The 20424-nt window shown below is 36.0% G+C and overlaps 11 protein-coding genes across 11 annotated transcripts; 7 read left to right on the top strand and 4 right to left on the bottom strand.

Moving 5' to 3' along the window:
• Window positions 1-91: 91 nt before the first annotated feature.
• Window positions 92-2731, bottom strand: TA03295 (ATP-dependent (RNA) helicase, putative; the record flags this gene model as incomplete). Its single annotated transcript, XM_949799.1, has 3 exons — window positions 92-1768; window positions 1818-1866; window positions 2022-2731. 3 exons carry the CDS (start codon window positions 2729-2731, stop codon window positions 92-94), a joined length of 2436 nt encoding a protein of 811 aa, XP_954892.1.
• A 958-nt stretch (window positions 2732-3689) lies between these two features.
• TA03290 (uncharacterized protein) lies at window positions 3690-4655 on the top strand (the record flags this gene model as incomplete). Its single annotated transcript, XM_949798.1, has 1 exon — window positions 3690-4655. The coding sequence occupies one exon, from the start codon at window positions 3690-3692 to the stop codon at window positions 4653-4655; it is 966 nt and encodes a 321-aa protein (XP_954891.1).
• A 132-nt stretch (window positions 4656-4787) lies between these two features.
• On the top strand, window positions 4788-5786 carry TA03285 (uncharacterized protein; the record flags this gene model as incomplete). The annotated part of the gene is made up of 1 exon (XM_949797.1): window positions 4788-5786. One exon carries the CDS (start codon window positions 4788-4790, stop codon window positions 5784-5786), a length of 999 nt encoding a protein of 332 aa, XP_954890.1.
• Window positions 5787-5848: 62 nt separating this feature from the next.
• TA03280 (translation initiation factor, putative) lies at window positions 5849-8001 on the top strand (the record flags this gene model as incomplete). The annotated part of the gene is made up of 4 exons (XM_949796.1): window positions 5849-6919; window positions 7014-7358; window positions 7453-7515; window positions 7717-8001. The coding sequence occupies 4 exons, from the start codon at window positions 5849-5851 to the stop codon at window positions 7999-8001; spliced, it is 1764 nt and encodes a 587-aa protein (XP_954889.1).
• Window positions 8002-8253: 252 nt separating this feature from the next.
• On the bottom strand, window positions 8254-8967 carry TA03275 (plastid 50S ribosomal protein L21 or ribosomal protein L21, putative; the record flags this gene model as incomplete). The annotated part of the gene is made up of 1 exon (XM_949795.1): window positions 8254-8967. The coding sequence occupies one exon, from the start codon at window positions 8965-8967 to the stop codon at window positions 8254-8256; it is 714 nt and encodes a 237-aa protein (XP_954888.1).
• A 218-nt stretch (window positions 8968-9185) lies between these two features.
• Window positions 9186-9747, bottom strand: TA03260 (uncharacterized protein; the record flags this gene model as incomplete). The annotated part of the gene is made up of 5 exons (XM_949794.1): window positions 9186-9262; window positions 9328-9367; window positions 9408-9461; window positions 9521-9552; window positions 9684-9747. 5 exons carry the CDS (start codon window positions 9745-9747, stop codon window positions 9186-9188), a joined length of 267 nt encoding a protein of 88 aa, XP_954887.1.
• Window positions 9748-10166: 419 nt separating this feature from the next.
• On the bottom strand, window positions 10167-10538 carry TA03255 (uncharacterized protein; the record flags this gene model as incomplete). Its single annotated transcript, XM_949793.1, has 1 exon — window positions 10167-10538. The coding sequence occupies one exon, from the start codon at window positions 10536-10538 to the stop codon at window positions 10167-10169; it is 372 nt and encodes a 123-aa protein (XP_954886.1).
• Window positions 10539-11018: 480 nt separating this feature from the next.
• On the top strand, window positions 11019-12416 carry TA03250 (uncharacterized protein; the record flags this gene model as incomplete). The annotated part of the gene is made up of 1 exon (XM_949792.1): window positions 11019-12416. One exon carries the CDS (start codon window positions 11019-11021, stop codon window positions 12414-12416), a length of 1398 nt encoding a protein of 465 aa, XP_954885.1.
• A 142-nt stretch (window positions 12417-12558) lies between these two features.
• TA03245 (uncharacterized protein) lies at window positions 12559-13079 on the top strand (the record flags this gene model as incomplete). Its single annotated transcript, XM_949791.1, has 3 exons — window positions 12559-12781; window positions 12813-12869; window positions 12943-13079. 3 exons carry the CDS (start codon window positions 12559-12561, stop codon window positions 13077-13079), a joined length of 417 nt encoding a protein of 138 aa, XP_954884.1.
• A 1043-nt stretch (window positions 13080-14122) lies between these two features.
• Window positions 14123-14967, top strand: TA03240 (uncharacterized protein; the record flags this gene model as incomplete). Its single annotated transcript, XM_949790.1, has 4 exons — window positions 14123-14200; window positions 14371-14587; window positions 14650-14808; window positions 14885-14967. 4 exons carry the CDS (start codon window positions 14123-14125, stop codon window positions 14965-14967), a joined length of 537 nt encoding a protein of 178 aa, XP_954883.1.
• Window positions 14968-15173: 206 nt separating this feature from the next.
• Window positions 15174-20210, top strand: TA03235 (DNA-directed RNA polymerase II largest subunit, putative; the record flags this gene model as incomplete). Its single annotated transcript, XM_949789.1, has 1 exon — window positions 15174-20210. One exon carries the CDS (start codon window positions 15174-15176, stop codon window positions 20208-20210), a length of 5037 nt encoding a protein of 1678 aa, XP_954882.1.
• Window positions 20211-20424: the final 214 nt, after the last annotated feature.

The raw sequence follows: 20424 nt of genomic DNA, 5'->3' as shown, positions 1-20424 counted from the left end.
TCCACCTTTAATATAGTATAATTTACACTTAACTAATTATAAAAACTTCTCAAAGAATAAATAGTGTATAATTAATGAAATTTGTAAAAGATTAATATTTTTTGTGGACAATTAGTTTTGATCTATTTGGAGCTCCTCTTTTTAAAATTTTCGACATTCTCTTCTTCATATACTCCTTTTTACTGGTTTTCTTCTTCTTAACCTTACTCTTCTTCTTAATACTAGTGGTAGAATCGGTATTGTTGTAGTTTGATATTTTATTTAATATCCTAATTTGTTTATGCGTCAACTGTTCGTTGGATTCGTAGGCTTCGATAATATTTTTATGCTTTGGGAACATGGTCTTCAGTTCATCGAGGTCAGGGTCACAGCTAACTGACTTGCTAGTTCGTGTGCGATCAGATCCCAAACCACTCCCACTTTGATTCTCAAGCTCACCCACTTGTTGTATTCTCCTCGAGGTCTTCTTTACCCACTTTTTAAACAAATTCTTATCCTTCCCACTACTATTACCCTGGTTATCCTTAGTATTGTTGGTACGGTTTGAAATGATTTTATTATTATTATACAAATCTACAGTTACATGTTGGAACTTTTTCGTGCGTCGGTTCCAAACTTCTTTTGTCATGTATCGTTTCTTTTTAATTAAATCTTCGTTATCCGGCACCATATCCAACACCAAGCTCTCTTCATACATCTCATTCTCATCATTATCCTTCACTAATTTCTCGTCCTTCTCCTTTATATTAATAACATTATCGACACCAATTGTGTCATTTGTGTCATTAACACTGTTCTGGGTGTTATTAGTGCTACGTGTATGATTGATATTGTAGAGTTTTAGTTGCTTCATGTGATTTATTGAGTTTAGTGAAATGTTATTTTGAACGATTTTTTCATCAGGTTTATAATTTGACAAATATTCCAAATATTCTTCCTTCACATTATTATTAAAATTATCACTGTGATTATCAGTGTCAACTTTATTGGTGGCAATATTAGCATTATTAGTGGTTTGGAGGTAATTTGGATGAAAAAGGTGTAAAAGGAATTGAGACGAATAGAGTTGGAAGAACTGATTTGAAAGTTGAATGAAGTTATGGGTTGGGTTAGGCCTCGTTTTGTAGTAGAGGTTGTAGGAGTTTTGCATGCTTCTGAACTGGGCTGAGAGTTCGGGATCCTCGGATATCTTATTATTCACGTTCTCAATTAAGTGGTTCAAGTCATTACAACTGCCTATCACACAGTAATTATTATCCACTTCTCCAGCCAACTCCTCACTAACCAACTTATCATTCTTTATTCTTATCACGTTCCCACTACTATTCTCTATAGTGCTGGCATCCTCACTATTACCACTATTACTAGTATTACTACTATTATTTATGGGAAGTAATAGTGATTTATTGAGTTTGCATAAAATCTGTAATAGGAAAGAGAAATCTTTATTAGTTACAATTGACACTGCGAGTCCTTGCCTACCTGCTCTAGCAGTTCTTCCGACTCTATGAATAAATAATTTTGTGGAGTAGGGGAAGTCAAAGTTAACGACAAGGTCGACGAAGGGAATGTCGAGGCCTCGGCTTGCCACGTCAGTGACCAGTAGAATTCGGGTTTTGTTGCTTCGGAAGCGACTCATCTCAATTACTCTGTTATCCATGTCCATGGTTCCATAAACGCATGATACTGAGTATCCCAGTTTGTGTAATAGGGTTCGGAAAAACTCAACGTGATGCCGAGTAGCTACAAACACTATGCTCTTCAAATCCTAAACGATTTTTCAACGGTTGCACTATTAATTATATATAACCCCTTACCTTATATTTGTTTAACACGCGAAGTAACACCGATATCTTCTCCTCATTCCTACAATATATATATATAATCATTTTACTACATATATTCTATTATAAAATTTCTCTTAAGTGTAATATTTACTCAAATTAAATCTAAAATAACACTAAATTAAGGGTAATTAACTAATATATAAGCGTATTATTGATATATAAAATATAAAATACCTTGAGTATATAAACGACATTTGTAGCTGCTCATTAATGTTCTGGTCTTGGTCTAACTTTGTGACAATGGGTTCATTTAGGCCAAATGACACGAATTCACTTAACTGAGTGGGCAGAGTTGCTGAAACCAGAACCACCTGTTTTACCTTTGGCAAGTGGGCAAACACTTTATAGATATCGGGAAGGAATCCCATCTCAAACAGTTTGTCGGCCTCGTCAATCACCAAATGGGTCACAAGGGAGAGGCTCAGGCTCTTTTGTTCCAGGTGGTAAACCAGGCGGCCCGGGGTTGCTATCACAATATCTGGGTTAAAGCTTAATGCGCCAAACTGGCTCTCAACCGACTTCCCTCCAATAAGAAGCACAACCCTGAGTGCATCGGACTGGTTAGAAAAATTGACAAATTTCTTTAGAACTCCTTCGACCTGAAGCGCCAGCTCCCTGGTCGGAAGCAATATTAAACAGCGAACTCCGACGACTGAGGAGTGGGCTTCAAGAAGTTGCACGATTGGAGAAATATAGGCAACAGTCTTCCCTGAGCCAGTGCGTGCTATGCATACTACGTCAGATCCTGCCAAAACGTGAGGAATTGTTCTACGCTGGATAGCGGAAGGCTGGTCATATCGAAACTTCTTCTGTAATGTCAAACAAATCGGCTTATTCAAACCCAAGGTACCGAAGGATCCAAGTCCAGCATTAGTCTTAACCATTCTGATATAAGATCAATGTTGTTTGGAGTGTTATTGAGGAAGTGAATAAGTTAATCATATGGTACATGAAATTTAAGGAAATCTATGATATTATTGCGATAAAAATTTATAATATTTAATACTATAATATATAATTTATAATATTTAATAATATAATATAATATATAATAATATTTATGGTAAATTCATATATGATATAAGGTAGTGTTGTGATGATTATTTTAAATATTTTGTTAATGATAGATGTGGATAAATTTATAATAAAATCAATAAAAAAGGCTATAAATAATGAGTTAAAAAATCATAGGAATTTTAACAAAACTTATGGATTCCTTAAACCTCTCACATCTAATCATAACAAATCAACACTTAATCCAAACATTAATAAACCTATCAAAAATCCTCAATACTATAAAATCATTAACAACTATTCTTATAACAATTTTAATCCAAAAATTATTAACTCAACACAATCTATAAATAACAACCTTTTCTACATTTAATCTTACAACACTTATTTATGATCCCTTAAAAAAATATAATTAATCTTATATTTAAATATATAAACCTAGTTTACCTAACTATTTATATCAATCTACCTCAACTACTTCTAGTCTAATTTTACATATGTTTTTTAAAAATTATTTTGACTAGCTAAGTATAATTCTACATCCTTGTTAACTTTAAATCGCTTTCAGTTGCGTATATTAAACAAGCTGTGACCATGAACTCACTCTTTGAAGTTGAGTGGCCATGAATATCAGATCCACTATGTCTACTAGATCCGAATAAATAGTTCCCAACTTAATCTAATAATCAGAAATCATTTTCAAAAATAATAAGAACTAATTGAAAATCAGATACGCTAGTTGAGAATTAAAACAGCAAGCTTGAATCAACTCCCACGCCAAACAGCTCAGATAAAATATCAAATTATTAATCTAAAAACTTAGTTAAAATGACAGAGAAAAAATCAAACAACTCAGAAAAAATATTGGAACTCTTAAAAAAAGATATAGAAAAAAAGCGAACACCTACATTGAGAAGAAGTCCAAAAAAACAACATTTGGAGATCAAGTCATTTATCACCTCAGATTGCCACGGAACAAAGTTGGATATTATTGGAGACACTCCAATCTTGAAATATGAATGGTATACTCACACTTATTTTGACGACTATATCATGCCTTACAATAAGGTTTACAGCCAGGTTTCAGAAGGAGAGGAAATGATCTGGGAAGCAACCGATCTAAATGATTGTGGATTGAAGGTTGAGGTGTTTTACCTATTAGATCAAGCTGATATGGTTATAATCCTAAAAGAAAACCTTGGACTTCATATCTTCCAGAAGTACAAATGCGAAGAGTGTGAGAAAATGGAAAAAAGGGAGAGAACATCTAAATGGATTAACACGGGGGGATGCGAAAAGTGTAAACAACAAGATGAATGGGTAGATGTTTCTAAAAAGTACCTGGACCCACTCAAATTCTCATTTTACGCAGAAGATGGTGATCATCCCGATAGAGAACCAATGGAATTTGAGGTATCACTTGGAGGCTACAACTATGAAATTATATTAGAAAAGCCATGTAAATTCTTAACTTACGGGGATAGGATACTCTTTGATCAAAATGGAGAAACCAAAGGCCTATCCATAAACATAATTCGCTATCACCTTGGACGTAAAGAACTAAACCTTAAACTTTCTGATGGAAGAACCCTAACCCGCAAATTCGTGCCGGAAAACCCAGAACAGTACCAAACCCAAATCACAAAGTACTTCAATGAGGAATGCTTTAATATCAGTGTTTATTGTCAAAAATGCACAAGTGACGACTTTATCTTTTTGGAACCAATTATAGAAACCAGATTTAAGAAATCAGTAAGAAAATCTTCAAAAAGAAAAATAAATGAAGAATACTAGAATATATGATCAAAAAATACTAGAACATATAATATTTAATACTATAATATATAATTTATAATATTTAATAATATAATATAATATATAATAATATTTATGGTAAATTCATATATGATATAAGGTAGTGTTGTGATGATTATTTTAAATATTTTGTTAATGATAGATGTGGATAAATTTATAATAAAATCAATAAAAAAGGCTATAAATAATGAGTTAAAAAATCATAGGAATTTTAACAAAACTTATGGATTCCTTAAACCTCTCACATCTAATCATAACAAATCAACACTTAATCCAAACATTAATAAACCTATCAAAAATCCTCAATACTATAAAATCATTAACAACTATTCTTATAACAATTTTAATCCAAAAATTATTAACTCATCACAATCTATAAATAACAACCTTTATTTCCCATGTGTTACAACTGATAATGTCGCTTTACTTGATGAGATTATCTATAATGATTTAGAAAATGAAAAAGAACTCGTAAATCACACATCTAAAGATGTAGATATAGATTTCGAATTTAAATTATTAGAATATGAAGGATACAACGATCAATACCTTAATTACATAACAAGACTATTCAAAGTATTAAGGTTATCTTCAGAAAGTAACCTATTGAGTGAACTGGAAATTAAAGTCAGAAATTTGTACAATAATCTAGACTTTGTTGGCTTGTTACACTTATCCGCAGTACTTCGTTCAATATATAAAACTGAGAAATCCCTGAACTACAGCGATTTTCTGCAGAATGTCCTTAAATACCTAAACTACGACGAAATTAAGTCACTTTATTCCTTCAAAAGGTATGATAAGGTTACCGCAAGGGCTCTATTTAAACCAGACAGTAAGCTGGAGGAAGATGTACAATATTTGCTAGAGTCAATTTCATCAAGCAATCCAAACTCATTTATCGCGAGTTCAACATCTAATGGAGAATTTAGTAGTGGAAACAGTAATCGCAAGTACAATATAATGAATTACGATGAATTGGACTATGATAAATACTTTAAAAAAGAAAATAAAACAAAGGATTTTGTGTATCATTTGACACCAGAATCGCTCTCAAAATTGACAAATTATTCAATTATACAAGTAAGTTTCATACTCGACTATATATAGTTATTGTTAGATGATAGTATATAGCATTAAAGCATGAGTAAAAATTGGTTTAGATAGAGGAGATGTGTGAAAAGCTTGATTTGAATGTAAATAAATTAAGCGTAGAAGAGTCTCAGTTTATTTTGGACGAGATTACAACACTGCTAAACACGGACCCAATTAAAAGTTTTTGTAGTTATAGAATTACCAACGCGGGCGGGAAATATTATGTGGAAAGGATTGAAAGCAACTGGGTAAGCAGACCGTTGGTGATTACGGTAATGGGCCATGTGGACCACGGCAAGACCACCCTACTTGACTACATACATAAAACAGATGTTGCAAAGACAGAAAAAGGGCTTATTACCCAGAAGATCTCAGCGTTCCAAATTTCGCTAAATTCCACCTCACCATCAACTCCCACAAGAGTAACTTTTATTGACACGCCAGGTCACGCAGCATTCTTAACGATGCGTGAAAGAGGTGTGTCTTGCACAGACCTGGTTATCCTGGTGGTTGCAGCTGACGACGGAATCATGCCACAAACACTTGAGTGCATAGACCTGATTAAAAGGTACAACCTGAGGGTGATAGTGGCTATCAATAAGGTGGATTTAACACCCGAAGAGTCAGTTGCACAGGTTTCCGAAATGGTTAAGTCTCACCTTGTGGGCTGTAATTTGCTGGGAACAGTAGAAATTAGCGCGAAAACGGGTCACAACGTTGATAAGCTCATATCTGAGATCCAGAAGTTACAACTGGAAATGAACCTGAGAATTGATAAAAACGCTATATTTAAGGGCTACATCTATGAAACGATCCAGGACCCAACCAGAGGAAAGTGCATCAACATACTAGTACAACAAGGAACAATACATCCAAACGATTACATATTAATTGATAATCAAATTATTAAGGTTAAATCCCTTTATGTCATCGGTGACTCGAACTCTAATGCCATCCCAACCAGGCCCATTAATACCAAAGAACTGGACCAAGATACAGGACTGATTCAAATTGGGGTCAATGCAAATATAAGTAATTTAGCAGGAACTGTAGTAGTTGGAAACAAATCACTAAAAGAACTACAGAACTATCAACTCCTAATCAACAAATTAATTAATACCAATAATCAAAATGAAGCAAATTCTAGAGTATTTTTTACACTAATCACACACATATTTTCTATAACATTAATTACTATGCTACATATTACCATATTTATTACCACACTATAATGTGTAATAGGAATGTTTGATACCGTATATTGCAATTAATTTAAGATGCTGCGACCAGGGTAGTTTGGAAGCGATAGAGAAACATATTGATGAGTTCAACAAGAACGCCAAGGAAAATCTAAACGTACTCAATCTCATTAATCGCAACTATATCAAAACCGATCTTTCGAGTGATGATCTCAAGGCAGATAAGGAGCTGGGGATCTCAGAACTCAGAGACAAGTACTCCAAGTATACTGAGGATTGGGTCCCCTTTAAGGTCATCAGTAAAAACCTGGGTAATTTTAACACCAAAGATATGCAACTACAAAGTATCGGAAACGTGGTCAATATAGGCTTCAATGTACAAAATCAGGTACGATTTTATGTTCATAAAGTCGATAAATTATCAACACTTTCTTATTACAATACTATATATTACAACAAAGGCTCATTATAATATTGTTTAGATGAATTTAAACAACATTGTGAGAACTCATGATATTATCTATAACATTTTCAATGATATCCAGGTAATGCATATTTCATTAAAATTCAGTTAACTAAATGGGTTTACTTTTATTTGGCTATAATTACTAGTAGTTGTGGATTATTTTAGTAATAATTACAAAATATTTCGCTATTTCTTAGTTATAATTGGGCCTATTTTATGTTAATTCTAAATAAAAACTAGAAATTTTAACACAAAACCATTGAATTAATCTAATTTTTAGTTGATGTATGAGTACTATTTTGGAGATGAGAATAGGAAGAAGATCGAGTCGAACCTAGTAGTGACACAGTTGGGAAATATAACACTGAAGGGAGTTGGGAAGAAACAAGCAGTGGGAACATCAGTCAAGGAAGGCCAGTGTAAATTAAACCACTTCTACTCAGTGATAAGAGATAGTAAAACAATCCACAACGATCTCAATGTATTATCTTTTCAGTCGAATAAATCAAACGTCAAATCATTAACAAAAGGAGGTACATTATTAACTATATTACAAAAACCCTGAGTGAATACTAGTATAAATATAATATAAAAATGCTAATGATTTATTAGACAATAATAACTGTTTAATATTTAAAGAGAATGTAGTATTACAATTACACGACGAGATTGTAGCATATACCAAGCAACCACTCTTGCCTCTATTTGATACAATAACGAATCACCTACTTAAACAATAATTTTTTAAAATGATCATGTATAACGTTATGTTAATAGTACATATTATGGTGTATGTAATATACAAGTTGGAGTAAAATTATATAAAATTATTGTATTGTTGCTGAATTATTAGCCGGTTGTAAACTGGGTCGAAGTGGTCGAGAGGGGTTTTGCCAATTATCCCAATTTCATCCTTAGTCATCCCCCTGACAGTATTGTGTTTCATTTTCTTAAGTTCAAGGCTAGGGTACCTAATCAACTGCATTTTCAGAAGAGGAAAGTTGACGGGATCATGAGTGAAGATGTTCACATTACTCCTCAATACTTCAAAGTCGTCGATTAAAATTCGAGTCATCTCCTGACGGTGGCCGATCGTTCGCTTGTAATGTTTTTTTGACCGGAACTTGACAGTCCTCATTTTAGGACTCCTAAAGTGCTTCAGCACAGTGGCGACAGCCCTGATGTTCTGTAAGTAAGGCTCACCGTTCACAAACCAGCCCTGGTCAGAATGAAAAAACTCAATCCTGTTAAGGTAAATCTGCTTACCAACTTGTTGGTGAATGCGATACACGTCGTAGTAACGACCCTTTTCAATCCATCTGGGATTCCCTGAAATTAATGCGATTGCGTAGCAGCCGGACCTATCGCGTCCGTCGTTTATCCTGGAAAGCCTTTCTACGGCGGGAGAGACCTTTTTATACTTTTCCAACTCATCGGGGGGAAGAATCTCAGGCATGCTCAGGTTATTAGAAGCCAGAGAAAAACCGTAAACACATACTATGCCACTTGTTATTAAAAAATCAATTAACATCACTTTATATTTAGGCTGCACAAGGCATTAAATCGGATATACTATACACATAACATTATATACAAAACATTAATAAAGAACCAACGATTATGAGCCTGTTTGTTGGGATTTCGGAGATTCCTGAAAAAATCAGTTTTTACAAAGTTTATTAATTTAATTTTATTTTATTAAAGTATATATTTCATAATTTAAGCAGAAGCAAATAATGTGTAGGAAATTTATTCCAATACCATGAATAAATATTCATAAATCTCCCTAGATTCACCGTTATCATTCATCTTCTTAAGTTCATCTTCTATGTCATTATAAAAGAGTTATATACTTGGTTATGGTAGTGATTGTATGTAAATATCGCCAAACCGGTGTAGTGGTGAGCCTTGAGCATTTTAAGAGGAACCACCTGAACATTAGGCATTAATTTACTAAATAATATAACTCACTTGGATTATTTCCATTTCTTCCAATTTTCCATTCACCTTCTCTAAATCGTTATCCTAAGCAGGAAATTACACCACGGTGATAATTATATAATAATCAGTTGGATATAAAATACCTTAGAATTACTATTATCAAGTTCGTTAGCCCCTAAAAGATACAAAATTTTGATTTTCAAACCAACTTTGCAATCTTATTTCTACAATTCATATAACACTCTTATGTACACATTATGTATATATAGTATATAAGGTATGATGTGTATGTTTAAATAAAAATACCATCTTGAGGTTGTTTATGTGTTTGATAAAAGAAAAGTGGCATTTTAATCTTTTCTAAGTTCATTTTTCTATACAACTATTGTGAACTGGATAGTGTACTACATGATGGGAGCTTGTGTGACCCTTGACCCCTCATTGTTCGTTTTATTGAATTTAGAGCGCGATAATACCAAACGCACAAGGTTACTCATAATGCTATTATCCCTTCTACTCAGGGAAAGCCCAAATTTTACAAACACCAAAAGTATGTACAATATTCTCATTAGAAATCAGTTAAATGCATCACAAATGAGTGAAAACTTTAAAAAACAAAATTTAATATAAAAAAACAAAAATGTGTAAGTAAATTAACATAGTCTCACACAACATCAGGAACCAACACAACTACACTAGTTAGTAGAAATTAATAAAATCCAGTGAATACAGTGTAAAAAATTAAAAATTGTTAAAAGAATAAAAAAAGCGTTAAGAATTTAATGTTTATTAAGTTGGCGTAAACTGGTTGATGAGAAGCTGTTCATCAGATTTGGAAGGTATGTGAGGAAGATCGTGTTGTTGTCCAGGTAAAAATGTAACAGCAGGTGAGAACTTATCGTTTTTGTCGGCTTTCAACCAAATGTCCTCCAGAGCCAGAAGCGATTTATAAGTTTTAGAGTTTTTACAAATTATTATCCAACAAGTATCCACAGGATCGTCCCAGGGCTGTGGCGGAATTATACTCTCCAGTTGAGCAGCTGAACAGTTCTCCTTTATAAGGTCGTGGAATTTCGAAATTGTATACTCAGAAGGCACGTTATATGCTCTAATTATCAAGTTATCGTTGGAATCCTCAGTATTTTCTACCGAGTCACTCATTTATACATCTTTATAGTTACATATAATAAATAATACAGATGATACGTATAATATAAAAAGTGTATGTATATCAACAATGTATGGTAATTGTGCGGTTGTTGTTTTCTAGGTCAAACAGAATATTCCTTTAAATAAAATTTTAATAATAAATTAAAAAAATTGAAGATGCAAATAATAAAAAAAAATTTTAAGTTTGAGACCCAAATCGAGTCGATTTAGATCTCATAAAATTTTCCAGTTTTTTAAAGATTTATTCATCACACATTAGCATTTTTACAATTAAAATATGTTTATATTAATATAGTACACTTAATAAATCAGTTATATATTCATATAATTGAAAATATATCTCAGAAGGCAGCTCGATCTACAATATCCTATGACGTCTTTACGTCTCCTCTAAAACTTTTAGATTAATATAATTACATATGTTAAACTGATTAGTAATTATTTACAAAAAGTACTATACAAATTCGTTTGATGTTAAAGCGTTGCATAACTAAAATTAACGGATGTTTTTTAGCTGTTTATAACTGGTTTAAAAAAATTTTTTGCATAAAAACCAATTCAAATAATTCAAACTATAGAGAAACCAATTTTAAAGACATTGAAATTGGTTTACGTAGAAGCATAAGCACAGACTTTGGCAATAACGAGGTAAAAAGTATGGAAAACTATATGAACATGGAGTACGAGGTTAATCAAAACTACGACTCTGAGTTTCCCAAACTTTTGAAAAATCCTGAGGATACCTTCAATCAGGCAGAAACAAACGGAGTTATTGATGATATATATGATCAAATCCAAGTCGAGGATGACTTGTCGTCAGAGTCTCAGGAGATAACTAGAACACCAGAAGCATCATCAGAACACGAAGAAGATGATGGATCACAGGAACAATCCGAGGCAGAGGTGATATATGAAAGACAAGAGGAGTTTTCTGAAGAAGTAAATGAACAATCTGATGAACAAGAGGAACTACCTGAAGAACGTGAGGAACAATCCGAGGGAGAGGAGATATATGAGAGGCAAGAGGAGTTATCTGAAGAGACAGAGGAATATGGGATTGACTTGAGAAATGTAGAGGAAGCATTGAAGTCTTTGGAGGAAGAAGAGGAGTCATGTGAAGGAGAAGATGAGTATGGAATTGACATTAAAAATGTAGAGGAGGCGTTGAAATCTCTGCAAGATGACGAGGAGTCACCTGAGGATAGGGAGCAATCATCTGAAGAACTGGATGAGCCATCCGAAGTTAAGGAGGAATCATATGAAGATAAAGAGCAACCATCTCAAGACCAAGAGGAATCATCTGAAGAGGAGGAGGAATATGGCGTTAACTTGAGAAATGTTGAGGAAGCATTGAATTCTTTGGAGGAAGAAGGACTCCAACTTCCAAAAAGTTCAGAGGTAAAAACAACTGAAAATTCAACCAAGAAGTTAAGGAGTGATAAACTCAAGTGGGAACCAAAAGCATCAGTACCTAAGTACTCAAGTCTAAACAGCAAACTCCTAAAAGATGACGTCAAAGTGTCCTCCATAACAACAAAAGGCAAAGGGCTTGAAATTGCCCAGAAAATCACTGAGATCAACCAGTCCCGCGTAAAGCACATCAAGGAACAGTTCAAAAAGGATCTTGAAGAGAAAAAAGCTGCAGATCTTGAGGCTAGAACCAAGATTGTTGAAGCCGAAAGGAAGAGAGTTGCGGAAGCCAAAAAGAAGCTTGAATTGAAGGCTCAGAAAACCAGGCAAGAGGCTTTAGAAAGGCATAAACGCGAAATGGAAGAAAAACAAAGGATAAGAAAGGAAAACGAGGCCAAGAAGGAGAAAATCCTAAAAGCCAGAGTTGAAGAAATTAGGAACAAAAGAAAAGAAGTTTAATTCAAACGAGCCTCTCTTATAATTTTATCAACTGAACTCTAACATACATACCCTTAGAATATTACAATATATAAATTATATGATAGTGTAAGAATAAACGGTGTTGGGATATAAAGTCAGAAAACTTCTTTAAAAATTACTTATGGATAAATATTTAATAATCTTAATTAATATTAAAATTGTGTGTTTGAAATGTGTAACTATATCTTGGTTCAGCGACGGCGATTCCAGCCGACCGTACGACATTACACATCACATCCAACCTAAAATTGACAATCCCGAGATTTTTAAAAATATTCTGCAATTTTTAGAAAACAACAACAAAATCAGTGGTACTGATAATAGTATTCTTAATTATAACGAGGGTAATTTTTATGAGAATAATAAGTTTATTAGAAACCATTAAAAGGATAAGCAACTTCCTAGGAAATGATATCGCTAAAATTATTATACGTATTTTTACTTATTTTCTCAACAGACTCTACATAGTCATATAATACATATGTTATAAGTAAATGTTTAATAGATATAGCAAGGATGGCAAGTTTAGAATCTGCAAAAACAAAAGCATTTGAAGATTATAATTTAAATGTTAATTCAAATGCAATTCTTGAACATATCGCAGAAATCTTGGAATCACAACCAAAAGGTTGCTTCCCATAACTCTTATAACTATACACATTTTCAACCTACAAATTATCTAGATACTCACTTTCCAATTACAAAGATATATAGTAATGATTGAATAGTGAGATAAAGATTCATATATGCTTTTAGGATTTAACTACGAAAAAATAAAAGAGTATGTTAATTATAAATGACAAGCAGAATATAAATTAGGTCAATATATAAATGGGCTTCGTTCTACTTATCAGACGAGCAAAATTATAAATCGATGAAAAACAATAAATGATAATTTTTTATTCAATTGGGCATATACTTGATAGGGCTTTATTTTTTCCATCTATATTCCCTAATTACACTACAATTTTAGTATATTAGAGTAAAATAATGTTGTAATATTTTATATGTAAACTTGAGTGTACAAATATGCTCCTCCACAGAATTGGTATAAAAAATGGTTGTGTAGGATTCCGTAGAAATTTTACTAAAATCGGCTACAATCACAACTTTAATAGAAAATTTACAACCTTTAACCTCAGACCACCTTCTAAAACACATTTTGGGATAGTTATTGTCCCGCAACAATCCGTTTACGTCATCGAACGGTATTCTTCTACCTAATTCTTCATATTATCAATTAATATTTACATTATTTTGATAAATTAGAACTAAATCTACCTGAATTATCATTTAAATGTATTATATTGTAGGTTCGGAAAATATAAAAGAACTATAGGAGCTGGAATACATTTACTATGGCCAACAATTGACCGGATTTCATATATCCACTCACTAAAGGAAAATACTATCGTTATACCAAACCAAACGGCAATTACTAAAGACAATGTTCGTTTTATACAGCTTATTTTCACCTATTTACCTCCTAGATGAATAATTTACACCAATTAAATTCCTCGATAATATTGTTTGTAGGTAATGATACAGATTGACGGAGTTTTGTATGTGAAGTGCATAAATCCATACGATGTGAGAAATAAAAGTTATGTGAAATAACCACTTTTCAGGCATCCTATGGAGTCGAAGACCCAATTTTCGCCATCACCCAGCTGGCACAAACCACAATGAGGTCGGAACTGGGTAAATTATCACTGGATTCCACCTTTCTTGAAAGAGATAACCTCAATCACCTGATTGTCAACGTATGTTAAACTGAGGTTAATATTGTTAAACTTAGAACATAAACGTGGCGTCAAAATCTTGGGGTGTAACTTGTTTGAGATACGAAATCAGGGACATTACACTCCCCAAAAACATTATTTCCGCTATGGAAAAACAGGTATAATTAATATTTTGAGCATCGTTTATTCAGGCCGAAGCTGAACGTATGAAAAGAGCGGAAATACTGAGAAGTGAAGGTGATAGAGAAAGCGAAATCAACATCGCTTTGGCCAAGAGGCAAATCGAAATATTAAAGGCAGAAGGTGAAGCTAAAGCGGAAAAACAAAGAGCAGAAGCAGCTGCCTATACACTCGAAGTCTTAACCAATACACTCAAAAAAAATGGTAAATCAAGAATTGTATATAAGAGTTATATACTATAAATAAAAATTATATACTATAAATTAAAGCTAAGTAATGAATGTGTATAGGAGTGGCAGAAGCAGTAACGTTAAGACTGGCGGAAAAGTATATTGCGGCGTTTGCAAATTTGGCAAAAACAAATAACACCATCATCCTATCAAATAACAACGCAACAACGGATCTTATAACACAAGCCACGACAATATTTGGCAGAATAAACTCTCAACGTATAATTGATATTTATGCAAAATAATCTAAAAACCCACACAAAAATATAATTTAAGCCAATTAATAAATGTTTAGTGAAGGAAGATGTAAAGAATACACTGGGATCAGTTGAAAATACGGAAGATCTATTGGCTGTCCCAAAATCTCAAGATAAATGAAATTAATCTACTTCCCTTAAAATATAAAAATACTATAAAATATATAAAAATATAATACACAATAAATTAACAATGTATTTCTTGTTAGAAGTCTATAGTGAAAAAGATGACCCGATTGGAATTTGTGTTCAGTTAAAATAAATTTGTAAAGCTGTAATACAGCTTTATTGTAATATAGATGCAGTATAAGTAAATTAATATAAAAAATGACAACGGTTATCGATTTAAACCGACCCTATTCACCATGCGAACTCAAACGAATCAGGGCAATAGAATTTGGACTTCTGGACCCGGAACTGGTAAAAAGAATGTCAGTATGTGAAATAACACTAACTGAATTGTACCGTGAAGGAATTCCACAAACAGGAGGCCTTAACGACCTCAGGATGGGAACAACGGACCCTCGTCACATATGTTTGACCTGTTCCATGGATTTAAAGTACTGCCCAGGCCATTTTGGACATATAGTTTTAGCAAAACCCATGTACCACTACGGGTTTATGATGACTGTGTTAAAAATCCTCCGTTGCGTGTGTTTTAACTGTAGCAAATTCCTGCTAAACAAGGAAGACCCAAGAGTACAGCTCATATTGAAGTCACCTTCAAGTTCTTTCAGACTTAATCACCTCTCAGAGCTCTGCTCAGCCTCCAGAACGTGCAGAATCGATACGCAAAGCAACTCAAAGATCGAAGGTTGCGGGTACCCCCAACCGAGCTACACAAAGGAGGGCCCTAACCTGATGATCCAGTTTTCCCAGAAACAAAGAGAACTTTTGGAGGAAGCAGACGAGCAGTGCAATGATATTAAACGCCCTTTGACACCGGAAGAGGCCTTTAAGGTTTTAAGAGGAATCACGCTGGAGGACATGAAGTGCCTGGGATTCGTGCCGGAACGCTCCCAACCATGTTGGCTGATACTACAGGTGCTTCCAGTGCCGCCACCAGCAGTTCGACCATACGTACAGTACGGAAGCGATCGCAGTGAGGACGACCTTACACTGAAATTGTTAGACGTCTTAAAGACAAATAATTTAATTAAGAGACATGATAAAAGGGCCACAGCGCCACATATAATACAGGAGATGTGTCAGCTTCTCCAATTCCACATCACAACTCTATTCGATAACGATATACCCGGAATGCCAATAGCCTCAACTAGGTCTAAAAAACCAATAAAATCAATCAGAGCACGATTAAAGGGCAAGGAGGGAAGATTGAGAGGGAATTTGATGGGTAAAAGGGTTGATTTTTCAGCCCGTACAGTTATAACAGGTGACCCAAATATCCCAATTGACACCATTGGAGTGCCGAAAAGTATCGCAATGACACTTACCTTTTGTGAAACAGTAAACTCACTAAACTACGAAAGCTTGAGGAAAAAGGTGGAAACTGGCCCACACGACTGGCCAGGAGCAAAGTATATAATCAGAGATGACGGAACGAGATTTGATCTTCGCCACGTAAAGAAGAGTAGTGAACTACAGCTAGAGTATGGATATAAGGTGGAACGTCACATGCAGGACGGGGATTATATACTATTTAATCGACAACCGTCGCTCCATAAGATGAGTATTATGGGTCACAGAGCGAAGATTCTGCCATATTCAACATTCAGACTAAACCTGAGTGTTACCACGCCGTACAACGCAGATTTTGACGGGGATGAGATGAATCTGCACCTGGTTCAGACACACGAAACGAGAGCGGAAGTGAAGCACCTGATGCTGGTCCCGAAGCAGATCGTTTCCCCGCAAGGAAACAGACCAGTTATGGGAATTGTACAGGACTCGCTGCTAGCTGTTTCAAAGTTCACAAAGAGAGATACATTCTTGACAAGAGACGAGCTAATGTCGCTGCTAATTTGGATCCCGTACTGGGACGGAAAGTTGCCCCAGCCAGCAATTTTCTTCCCGAAAAACCTCTGGACAGGAAAGCAGGTGATTTCAGTGCTTTTAACATTCAACCAGTCGCAAGGAATAACAAACATAAACTTGATAAGAGATGGAACAATAAAGTTGGATAAGGATAACCTAAACTGCAGTATTAATGACTCAAGAGTAATAATAAGAAAGAATGAACATTTAAGCGGAATAATCTGTAAAAAAACAGTAGGATGTAGTTCTGGTTCACTGATTCACATTTTATGGCATGAAGCGGGGCCTGAAAAATGCCGTGACTTCCTAACAACACTACAAAAGGTTGTTAACAACTGGTTCCTACAAATAGGTTTCACGGTTTCCTGTAGTGACATTTACTGTTCAGAGTCTACTCTGAACAAAGTGTACAGGATTTTGGATAAGAGTAAGAAGGAGGTTCAGAAGTTGGTATTGCAAGCACAGAAAGGGAAATTAAAGTGCCAACCGGGTAAATCGCTGTTTGAATCATTTGAAGCTCGAGTGAATAAGGAGTTAAATGACGCCCGTGAGCAGTCTGGTAGTGTAGTGGCCTCGTCACTCAACCTCACAAACAACATCCTCTCGATGGTAAATTCAGGCTCAAAGGGAAGTACAATTAACATATCACAAATCATAGCATGTGTGGGACAGCAAAATGTAGAGGGAAAGAGAATACCATTTGGTTTCAGGGACAGAAGCCTCCCTCACTTCATAAAGCACGATTACGGCCCAGAGAGTAGAGGGTTCGTATCGAATTCTTACCTGAGCGGCTTAACCCCCCAAGAAATGTTCTTCCATGCAATGGGAGGGCGAGAAGGGATCATAGATACAGCCTGCAAAACGAGTGAGACAGGATATGTGCAGAGAAGATTGATTAAGGCAATGGAGGATGTTATGGTCCAGTACGACCGAACTGCAAGGAACGGAAACGGTGAGATTTTGCAGTTTCTGTACGGAGAAGACGGAATGGGAGCAGAGTACATTGAGGACCAGTTCATAGACCTGATGCGACTGGACGACGAGGAGATTCACCGCAGGTTTAGCCATGACTTCAGGAGTGAGTCGTATGGCCTGGGGTGGATCAGCGAGGACATAAGGAACGCAATCCTGTCGGACTTTTCACAGCAGGTTATTCTGGTTGAGGAATTCCAGAAGCTGCTGGATCTAAAGAAGATGATATGCGAGGAGATTTTCCCAGGAGGAGACTACTCCCAGCACCTGCCAATCAACATTAAGCGCATTTTGGAGTACGCAACAACACAGTTTCCAGCATCTTCAACCAGCAAGTTGAACCCAGTAGAAATAGCACAACGCACCAGTAAACTGTTGGAAAGCCTAATCATAATTAATACAAGTGGACCAACTGATATATTGTCTGAGGAGGCCCAACAGAACGCTACGATACTGATTAAGGCGCACCTGAGGTGCCATCTGAACAGCAGGTATCTGATGGAGCATGTGCAAATCAGTAGTTTAGCCCTTGACTGGGTTTACGGTGAAGTTGAACGTTGCTTCTTCAGGGCCATCGCAAACCCTGGAGAGTGTGTAGGTGCAATTGCGGCGCAATCCATTGGTGAACCAGCAACTCAAATGACGCTAAACACTTTCCATTTCGCAGGTGTATCCAGTAAAAATGTGACTTTGGGTCTCCCCCGTCTCAAGGAGCTAATTAACGTGGTAACGAATGTGAGAACGCCCTCGCTCACGATTTACCTAGACCCCTCAATAAACAAGGACCAGGAACGAGCAAAAGAGATGCAGACACTATTGGAGTACACGAGCTTCGAGAAGATTGTGCTGGGTTACACTGTGGTGTACGACCCTGTGGTTGACAGGACGATAATAAAAGAGGACTACGAATGGGTTCGAGACTACTACGAGTTTCCAGACGAGGAAATGGGAGCACTGGGCCAATTTGTACTCCGCATAGTACTCAACAGTAAGATAATGACTGATAAGAGGCTGACGATGAAGGAGGTGGGTGAGATCATATACTCAGAGTTTTCTAACGGAGAAATTGACGCAATATACACTGACGACAACAGCGAACTTTTAGTTATGAGGATCAGGGTAAAGTACGGAGGTGAAGGTGAAAATTCAGGACCCTCTGACACTGAAGCAGACTTCCTCAACAAGTTCATGACTGACGTACTCTGTGGGATCAAGCTTCGAGGTGTCAAGGGAATTACGAAAGTGTACATGCGCGAGGAAAACTGTGTACGTTACAACAGCACAGTGGGCAGTTTTGATAGAGTGTCTCAGTGGGTGTTGGACACAGACGGATGTAACCTTGAAAGTGTACTCCCAATCACCTGTGTAGATTACACTAAAACATTTAGCAATGACGTGAGCGAGATCTTCCACGTCTTTGGTATCGAGGCAGCGAGACGTGCTCTTCTACGAGAAATCAGAGCAGTCATCTCATTTGATGGCGCATACGTTAACTACCGTCACCTCTCACTCCTATGTGACATCATGACCCAGAAGGGGTATCTTATGAGCATCACAAGACATGGAATTAACAGAGCTGACAGAGGTCCTCTGATAAAGTGCAGTTTCGAGGAGACACTTGAGACCCTTTTAACAGCAGCAGTTTTCGGTGAAGTAGATCACCTCAAAGGAGTCACAGAAAACGTTATAGTAGGTCAGCTCTCACCCTACGGCACAGGCGCTTTTGACATCATGATCGACGAAGTTAAGCTCAGAGACGCAAACCAAACAAACGCAATCAACGTAGCAGATACTCTCGGACTCGTCTCACCAGACTCATCACCACTAAGCCCGTCAACTCCAGCCACTAAGCAAACTATGTCACCCATGGCTTTTAGTCCAACCTACACCTCACTTATGATGTCTCCAGTAGGAGGCATAGGCATGGGCCCAAGCACTCCTGGGCTTATGGTGGACACTTACGCTCTTGGAGGTAGCTTTAGTCCAACAAGCCCAACCAGTCCTATGAGTCCTACAAGCCCAATGAGTCCTACAAGTCCAATGAGCCCAACAAGCGCAATATCACCAGTATACTCCCCGGCATATTCTCCAACCAGTCCAATGAGTCCAACTAGTCCAACAAGTGCATTAAGTCCAACATCGCCAGTATACTCGCCCGCTTATTCACCGACCAGTCCAACCAGCGCAATGAGTCCTACGTCGCCAGTATACTCACCGGCTTATTCACCGACTAGTCCAAATCTGGGATATGCTCCAACTTCACCAGTATACTCACCTGCATACTCACCGACTACCCCGAACTATGGATACTCTCCGACCAGTCCACTCAGTCCTACCTCACCGGCTTACAGTCCAACGGACCCATTCTCACCAAACCCCTTCGAAGATATCGATTAAACACATACCACTGAAACTGATTAAATAAGTAGTAAGAACATGGATTATGGATTCTGATTTTAACTTTAGTAAAATTTATTTTAATTTAGTAAAATTTATTTTAATCACTAATTTTATGTTTGTCTAGTAATATTTATGTTAGTTAGGGATAAAAATATTAAGTTCGTTAATATCAGTGTAATGTCGATGGTGTAAGTAAGTGAGGATAAAAAAT

Source organism: Theileria annulata, chromosome 3 (assembly GCF_000003225.4).
Source record: "Theileria annulata chromosome 3, complete sequence, *** SEQUENCING IN PROGRESS ***".
In the NCBI taxonomy this organism is placed as follows: domain Eukaryota; phylum Apicomplexa; class Aconoidasida; order Piroplasmida; family Theileriidae; genus Theileria; species Theileria annulata.
Note: the sequence above shows the minus strand (reverse complement) of the source record. Positions and strands in the feature narration are given on the sequence as shown.